Below are 9,465 nucleotides of genomic sequence, written 5' to 3' on the forward strand. Positions count from 1 at the left end.
GATAGGAATTTAACTTACCTTATCACATTTAGTCCTCACACAACCCTGAGATAAAGGTCCTATCCACATCCCCATTTTATAAATAAGACAGGGCTCAGATAGGTTAAGTAATTTTTGTCTCCAAGATCACAAAGCTAGTAAGTACCTGATTTGAAATTCAAACCAGCCTAATACAGTGGAACCTGGTTTCTCGAATGTCTCCCATCTCAATCAATTTGCTTCTCAACCTAGCAACCCTTTAATATATATATATATTCTAGAGGCCCAATGCATGATGGCCCTCGCAGCCCTGGCTTCGTCCGGAAGGTCGTCTGGAAGGTCGCTCAGCTGTCTGGTCTAATTAGCATATTACGCTTTTACTATATATAATTGATTTCAGAGAGGAAGGGTGAGGGAGAGCGAGATAGAAACATTAATGATGAGAGAGAATCATCGATCGGCTGCCTCTCGCACACCGGATCGAGCCTGCAGTCCGGGCATTTTCCCTGACCAGGAATCAAACCATGACCTCCTGATTTATAGGTTGATACTCAAACATTGAGCCACTCTGGCTGGGCCTGACAACCCTTTCATGCTCATACCTGTAGGATGAGTCATGCATCTCTCAGGTGACAAACAAAGGAGAGAATGCACAAATATGAGTCAGTTCACCACTGTTAAAATCTCAGGATATTGTGCTGTGAATATTTTTGTGTTTCTTTTGTTGCTGCTTATAATTATTGTAAATTTTTCACTTTTTTACTGTACATTTCCCTTCCTTCTTGTTAAATTCTCATTTACATTTCATGTCCTTTTGTTTTTAAAGTGTTTATTTATAGGTTAAACAGTACAATAGACATGTACTGTATATAAGAGGTTAAAACAGGGAATTATTTGGGGGTCTGAAACAGATTAATTCAATTTACATTATTTCTAATGGGAAAAAATGTGTCGGTTTTCGAACAGCCTTCCCGAACAAATTAAGTTTGAGGAAAGAGGTTCCACTGTATATAAAGAGCCATGGAAAATCAATAAGAAAAAAACAGTCAACAGTACTACAAAAAAAAAATAATGGGCACGTGATATGAACAAATATTCCACTGAGAGAAAATAAAAATAGCTCTTAAACATAGGAAAAGAGGATCAACCTCACTCAGAAAAAGAAAATAAAAATTGAGCCATAATGAGCTCCACTTATCCCCCAAGTTAGCAACCCTGAATGTGTGACAACAGAACAGTCTGTTAGCCAGGCCACAGAGAACAAGCACTCTTACGCATTGAAATCAGGGAAGATCTCTCTGATAAGAAAGATCTTAGCAGATCTTTCCAGAGTAATTGGAACAATCCATATGGGAACAATCCCACATAGAGAACAATTGCCCCATCTCCAAAACACACACTCATTCACTCTGAGCCAACAAACCCTTCTGAGAATTTATCCCATGGATATACTTGCCCATGTGTAAGGCTGCCACAGGAACATTTACATGTAGCCAGATACTTTTCTAGGTTCTTTACGGTGACTTGTTTATCCCTCACAACGATGCTTTAAGATGGGAATGTTTATCTCCCTGTTACAGATGACGAAACGGAAGCACAGAGAGGTTAAGTGACATGTCCAAGGTCACAGAGTTCAGGAGCGGGAAAATGAATCATGGACGAGATTATTGATTATTATTAGAACAAATGCCAAGTGTCCATGGATGAAATAGAGGTAGGTTAGAGTAATTGTTGAATGTAAGGATCCTGGGGCCAGGCAGCCTGGGTTCAAGTCCCCGACTCTGCCACTTTCAAATTGGGTGCCCTGGAGCAAGTTACTTAACATCTATGTGCCTCAGTTTCTCCAAACGAAAAAGGAGGATAATAATACTTCCTACCTCACAAGTTGTGGTGGGAATTAAACGAGTTACTAGTAATGTATAGAAAGCATTTATACCAGGTATCAGTGAGCTTTTTCTACAAAGATCTGGAGAGTAAATACCTTCAGCTCCTCAGGCTAGACAGTCTCTGTTGCAACTACTCAACTCTATAGTTGTAGCTGAAAATCAGCTATAGACAGTACATAAATGAATATGCGTGGCTGCGGGCCAATAAAACTTTATTTATAGGAACATACTGTGGACACATTCAGCCCCTGATTGTAGTTTGCTGTCCCATGGTTTAGGCTAAACCTGACACATACCACAATATAAGTGGTTTGTTAAATAAATGAATTATCTGGAACATCATATAGCTATTTTCGGAAAGGAATGAGGACAATCTCTATGTATGGATTTGGTAAAATTCCCAAGATGGTTATTAAACTGAGGAAAGCAGGGTATAAAGCAGTGGATAGTATATGCTGTCTTTCAAGTGAAGGGAGGAGTGTAATAAGTAAGAGCATGAGTTCTCTTTTGCTTATATTTGCATAAAGAAATTCTGGAAGGACATACAGTCAACTTTTAAAAAGTGCACTAGTGTTCCCTTTCTCCACATCCTCGCCAGCACTTGTCATTTGTTGATTTGTTGATGGCAGCCATTCTGACAGGTGTGAGGTGATGCCTCATTGTTGTTCTAATTTGCATCTCTCAGATGATCAGTGACTTTGAGCATTTTTTCATATGTCCCTTGGTCATCTGTATGTCCCCTTTGGAGAAGTGTCTATTTGGGTCCTTTGCCCATCTTTTAACTGGATTGTTTGTCTTCCTTTTGTTAAGTTTATGAATTCCTTATACGTTTTGAATATTAACCCTTTATCAGATGTATCATTGCCAAATATGTTCTCCCATACAGTGGGCTCCTTTTTCATTTTGTTGATGGTCTCTTGTGCTGTGCAGAAGCTTTTTACTTTGATGTAGTTCCATTTGTTTATTTTCTCCTTAGTTTCCTTTGTCTTAGGAGATGTGTCTATAAACATTTGCTACAAGAGAAGTCTAAGATTTTGCTACCTATGGTTTCTTCTAGGATTTTTATGGTGTCCTGACTTATACTTAAGTCCTTTATCCATTTTGAGTTTATTCTTGTGTATGGTGTAAGTTGGTGGGCTAGTTTCATTTTTTTGCATGTATCTGTCCAATTTTCCCAGCACCAGTTATTGAAGAGACTGTCTTGACTCCACTGTAGGCTCTTGCCTCCTCTGTCAAATATTAATTGAGCATCATGGCTTGGGTCGATTTCTGGGGTGTCTATTCTGTCCCACTGATCTATATGCCTGTTCTTGTGCCAGCACCAGGCTGTTTGGATTAATGGCTTTGTAGTATAACTTGAAATCTGGTATTGTGTTTCCTCCAACTTCATTCTTTCTCAAGATTGCTGCGGCATTCCTGGGTCTTTTTTGGTTCCATATAAATTTTTGGAGTGTTTGTTCTACATCTGTGAAATATGCCATTAGTATTATAATAGGGATTGCATTGAATCTTTAGATTGCTTTGAGTATGGACATTTTAATGATGTTAATTCTACCAGTCCATGGTAAAGGGAACTCTAGTGCACTGCTGGTGGGAATGCAGACTGGTACAGCCATTATGGAGAACAGTATGGAGTTTCCTCAAAAAATTAAATATGGATCTGCCATTTGACCCAGTGATCCCACTTCTAGGAATATATCCTTAGAAACCCAGGACATCAATCAGAAAGAATATATGATATGCACCCCAATGTTCATAGCAGTGCAATTTATAAGAGCTAAGATCTGGAAACAGCCCAAGTGTCCATCAGTAGAGGAGTGAATAAAAAAGCTGTGGTACATTTACACCATGGAATACTATGCAGCAGTAAAAAAGAAGGATCTCTTACGCTTTGAAACAGCATGGAGCGACCTGGAGAGTATTATGTTAAGGGAAATAAGCCAGTCAGAGAAAGACAAGTATCACATGATCTCACTCATACGTAGAATCTAAAGAACAAAATAAACAGATGAACAAAATAGATCCAGAGACATAGAAGCATGGAACAGACTGTTGAACCTCAGCTGGAAGGTGGAGGTGGAGAGTGGGTAGGAAGAAGTTAATCAAAGAACTTGTATGCATATATGCATAACCCATAGACACAGATAATAGTGTGTTGAAGGCCAGGGGTGGGGCACAGGTACAGATTAGAAGGGGTCAATGGGGTAAAAATGAGACATCTGTAATACGTTCAACAATAAAGATTTTTTTAAGTGAATAAACCTTAAAAAAATGTAGTCACTTATGGGGGGAAGGTAGGAACTGGGTATGTGTGGGTATCTGAGGGACAGGACTAGAAGTTAAATTTTCCCCTGTATGTCTTTTTATGCATTTTAATACCTGAATGATATGGATGCATTAATTAACCAAGTTGTTAAATAATCTAAATATTCTGTTGGGCTCTCTGTCCCCTGGCACAGGCTTCTTCTTAACCTCAGCACTGCTGACATTTGGGGCAGGATGATTCTCTGTCGTGTGTGGCATCTGTGGGCTGCTGAGCTTCTATCTACTAGATGCCACCAGCATCTCCTAAATGGGGGGCAAGCCCTAGTCGGTTTGGCTCAGTGGATAGAGGGTCAACCTGCAGACTGAAGGGTTTCAGGTTCAATTCTGGTCAAGGGCACATGTCCTGGCTGTGGGCTCGATCCCCAGTAGGGGGTGTGGAGGAGGCAGCCGATCAATGACTCTCTTATCATTGATGTTTCTATCTCTCCCTCTCCCTTCCTCTCTGAAATCAACAAAAGTAAATAAAAACCAAAAATAAATAAAAATAAAAGGGGGTCAAAATCGCTGCAGTTGAGAACTACTACCCTAACCCAATTCCTACCTGTGTGTTATGCTGCCCTCCCTCCCGCTACCTCACATCCTTTCTAAAAAGGCCTTCTAGTGAGGGTTTATCAGGTATCAGACACTGCCATGGTAAGTAGTACTGAAATATCATAAGAATCCCCCCCGAAAAGGTGACGTTTTCATTTACAGTTCACAGAGGGGACACCAAGGCTCAGGGAGGGGAAGCCAGGAAGTGGTGGCACCAGCACTTGAACCCATGTCTGGCTCCTCCAAGCCACCGGCCCCTAGCCCACCCTCCTGCCCGCTCCCTTTCCTGCCTGTGCCAGCGGCACCAGCGTTCACTGAGCTGGGGACCTTGACATCATCTTGGCCCCAGAGCCTGTCCCCACCCCAAGTCTAATCAGCTCCCATGTCCTGGTGGATCTTTCCCACAATGACTGTCACATTCACCTCTTCCTCTTCACGCCCTTAGCCTTCAAGTTTCCTTCATCTCTGCAACCCAGAATGTGGAGTCTCAGAGAAAGAGTTGGGTTGAGCTCCAGGGGCAGAGTTGGGTTGTCTGGTCATTGTGGCCGCTTATGATAGTAGCATCCATTCTCTCTGGGCCTCAGATCTGAGGGACCTTCCAGCTTGAAGATTCCCTCCAATCAGACCTCACCCATGAACCATTTCCACCAGCCAGGCCACTCACTGCCCTGCAGTGCAGCACAGCCTGTGTGGGCATTCACCCTTTCCGACCCCAGGGCCTTTGCACTGGCAGCACCCCCTAGCAGAAGCACTGTTTCCCCAGATCCATATGGCTCATTCATTCCCTCACTTTCCCCAGGTCTCTGCTCCAACGTCACCTTATCAGTGAGGCCTCCCAGACGCCCTATTCAAAAGTGCGGCCTGTTACGCCTGAGTCCCCTTTCCTGCTTTGTTTGTTCCAGAGTACATACTACCTCCTGACAATTTATATGTTTCCTTCCTTATTTACTCACTGTCAGTCTCTCCCACTAGAATGCGGGCTCCACAACAACAGGGGTTTGTGTGTGTCCTGTTCTCACTGTCTTGGCCCCAAGAAGAACTCTGGCATACATTGTAATTGTTGCCAAATGACTGAATGTTTAAATATGGTCTTCCCACCCTCTTCCCTGGAAACAACTGAGGAAAAGCAGAAGAACTATGAAAAGAAAATGAGAGAAACTGGGAAGCACCCCAATTCCAGCCTCCACACCTTCGTTTGAGCCATAGCCCCCTCCCTCCTCCCACACCCTTCCCTTTTCTCCCTCGGCCCTTCTACATCCCATTGTCCTGCCTTCCATCTGTCAACAGACAGGGACATGCAAACCTAGAGAGGTTGTTCTTTTGGCACCTCCCTCTGGCTTAATGTTTCAGCTTCCCACACACATCCCATCACGAACGGGGCATGGGGCTGAGCTCTGAAGAGAGACAAAATGAGCAGGGGCAGGAGGGTACAGAGCTCCCACACAGGAAGGATCAGGGAATACACCTGCACAGACTAGGGCCTGGCACAGCTGGGTGCAGGAAGCCGGAGCAATGAGAAAGCTCCTATTCACTCTTCAAAACCCAGTACAAATGTCTCCTCTTGGAGAAAGCCAGACTCCCTCAGGCAATGTCTTGCCTTTGCTACAGGACCCCCAGCCCAGAGATTTGTCCCTCCACCACAGTCCGGACAACAAGGGGCTGCAGGTGTCTGGTTCCATGTCCCCGAGTCTGGGAGCACCTTGAGAGTCAGGCCTGGGCCTGGGTTCATGGCATTGCCCAGCACATAGACATAGGATGGTCCCTGGAGTCCCTGCAGCTGCTCTCCTAAACATCAATGCCACATCCCCCTGCTTTTCATCCGAGAGCAAGCTTTAGGCAAGCTGCGTGCAGGGTGGAAGTTCATCCTTGCGTCTATCCACTTTGTCATTCGCTGCCATTAAGCCTCAGTGGGGGCCCTGCCTCCCTGCTGATCTGAGGCCTGACAGGTGGTAGAGCTACTGCCTCGTGTGCTGGAAGGAGACAAGCAAATGTAGGCAATTTTGGGATGGCAGGTGTCAAGGAGGGCTGGCCATGGGGGAGGGGCTCTCTAGAGCCCTGCCAGGGCTAGCAAAGGGGGACCACCCACCTCTCCACCCAGGGCTCTGTCCCCAGGAAGTGTCCCTAAGGATTCCCAGGGCCCACTCCCAGAGCAGTCCCTTCCCCTCCCCCCACCTGCACATGGCAGTCAAACCAGAGAGGAGGCTATGGATGCCCCAACCTCCCCCCTCCCCAGCCTACAGCTCCTCTGGACAAAGCTTTCATCCAGGCACAGAGACTAAAGGCTGCCCTATGGGTCCCCGTGGACCTCCATGGCAGGTGGGGCACCGCCAGCCCGCACCCAGCAGCAAATACCACTTCCACCCAGCACCCAGGCGGCCATGAGAACCAGAGGAGGTGCTGTGGAGAGAGCATCCAGTCCTGTTACCTCCCCCACCCAACCGCATTCAAATAGGGACTTGAATGTGTTTCCTGAGCCGGGGGCGGTCACAGTCAAATCTGCCTCCTCCTGGACCCTCAGCCTTCACAGAAATTGCTACTGAGAAAGAGGAGCTATTCCTAGGCTCCTAAACCCCAGAACCCACCCGCGGGGGCTCAGGACAGGGTCCTGCCTCAATGTCCCCCAGGGGATGGAGGAAGCCAGGAAGAGCAGAACCCTAGGTCACAGGCCCCCATCTGCCCCAGGCCCAGGCAGGAAGCCAAGGGGAAGGAGATGTGAGGGGAAGGAAGGGGCCCAGCAGCCCGGCTGGAGGAGGAGACACATGTGGGGAAGGAGGCCCCTCCCCCATAGCCAGAATCTGGGGGCAAGGGGTCTAAGAAAACCTTAAGCACCTGTTGACCAACCAGAGGAATTTCTAGGCACCCTCCCTCTCAAGACTCCCAGAGGATGGCACCTGAGGCCTTGAACCCCAGGGAAGTGGGCCTGGGGCTCAGGAGCGGCTAATCCCCAGCTTGCCAGTTCACAGCCTAAAGTTGGGCTCATTCTGTGCCTACAAATGCATTCCTGCTAACCTTTGGTGGGTCACCCCAGAATTTCAGTGTTACCATCCACACGACCCACTCCCCCCCCCTCCTCAGCCAGCCTCCTCGAAGTTGACATATACCCCCTGCGGTGCCGGCCCAGAGGCACAGTACAGTAACCCAGCCTGGAATGCCCCCTACTTCCAACCCTGGGCCTGGCAGCCCGCGGTGGGCTCACCTGGGACATCTGGGGACGCAGGTTGACCTCGCGTAAGTTGATGGCGTGGGGCTGCAGGTTGTTAAGCAGCTGGCAGAGAAGGACCCCATCCCGCAGGGCTTGCGCCAGCTCGCACACCTGGGCCCCGTCCCAGGTCACGCGGTGGCTGGGCGGCAGCACCCGGCACTGGATCAGCCAGTGGGTACATTGTCGCCACAGCTCCATGGCGGCTGCTTTCCCGGCCCGGCCCGCGCACCCTCGCAGCCTCCGCCGCCCGCCGCCCGCCCGCCTGCCTGTGCTACTAGCTACCACTTCCTCTTCTTTGCCTGTAACTGTCGCAGGGAGAGGGGGTGGAGGAGGAGGAGCCGTAGGGGGTGGGGGCGGGGGGGGGGAGTAGCACCTGCAGGCCAGCCCCGCCTAGCCCAGCCCCTTCCTCCCGGGACCTCTCTTTCCCCCACCAACACAACACCTGGGCACCTGGGAGGGGAGATGGGGCTGCTGGTGATCAGGCCAACAGATTGAGGCCGGCTGCCTTTCTCCATACCCAACCCTTGAGCAGTAACACCTCAAAGTACTCAAAATCCGCCCTCTGCTCACCCCTCCCCTCTCTGCCTCCAACCTGGTCCAGCCCCATCATCACTATCCTGGACCAGTCTCGTCTCCTCCGCCCAGGTCCCTGCGCTCTCGCCTTCTTCCTCCACAGTCTATCCTTCCCACCACAGCCAGAGGGCGCCTGGGATCACCTGAATCAAGTCAGGTGTCCCTCCTCTTGTCACATACCTTCCTCTTTGGGGGAAAAGTCCTCCATGCAACCCACAAGGCCACATATAACCTGCCCTCCCTAAACTCTCCCTGCCCTCAACCCCTCCACACCCCTCTCTCACTTGCCACACAGGCCTCCTGCTGTTCCTCCAACAAGCCAGGCCTTGTCCTGCCCCAGGACCTTTGCACATGCTCCTCCCCCTGCTTTAGGCAACTTCATAGCTAGTTCCCTCACCACCTAAAGGTTTTTGCTCAGTGTCACCTTTTCATGAAGTCTTCCCAGACCACCTTATTTTGAATCACAGCCTTTCATCCCACCCGATCATACCCTATCCCTACTTTAAGCCCTGATCATCATCAAATCTGATATTTTATTATACTTATTTTATTTCTAAATATATTTTTATTCATTTCAGAGAGGAATAAAGGGGGAGAGAGAGAGAGAGATAGAAACATCAATGATGATCGGCTGCCTTCTGCACGCCCCACACTGGGGATCGAGCCCAAAACCCGAGCATGAGCCCCGACTGGGAATCCAACCGTGACCTCCAGTTTCATAGGTTGACACTCAACCACTGAGCCATGCCGGCTGAGCTATACTTATTTCTTTATTATCTATTTAGAAAATAGTCTTTTGTGTGCTGCTGGACCCCCTCCCGCCCTACCCCAGCACCTAGCACATATACATGCTCCATAAATATTTGTTGAAGGAGAATAAGCAAACAAATAAATGGTTGAAAGCTCTATTGACACCACCTCTGACATTTATCCCAAATCCATCCATGTATCCCCATGGTCACTATCCTC

The 9,465-nt window shown here is 47.9% G+C and overlaps 1 protein-coding gene across 1 annotated transcript in view; it reads right to left on the reverse strand.

Annotated features, from left to right (window-relative positions):
• VAV1 (vav guanine nucleotide exchange factor 1) overlaps positions 1 to 8,205 on the reverse strand; it is a 57,801-nt gene extending 49,596 nt beyond the window's left edge. Inside the window, exon 1 of the mRNA XM_059696928.1 lies at positions 7,918 to 8,205. Coding sequence (XP_059552911.1) covers positions 7,918 to 8,121 — 204 coding nt within the window. The 5' untranslated portion in view covers positions 8,122 to 8,205. The remainder of the gene's footprint in view (positions 1 to 7,917) is intronic.
• Positions 8,206 to 9,465: the final 1,260 nt, after the last annotated feature.

This window comes from Myotis daubentonii, chromosome 5 (assembly GCF_963259705.1).
Source record: "Myotis daubentonii chromosome 5, mMyoDau2.1, whole genome shotgun sequence".
Taxonomy (NCBI): Eukaryota; Metazoa; Chordata; class Mammalia; order Chiroptera; family Vespertilionidae; genus Myotis; species Myotis daubentonii.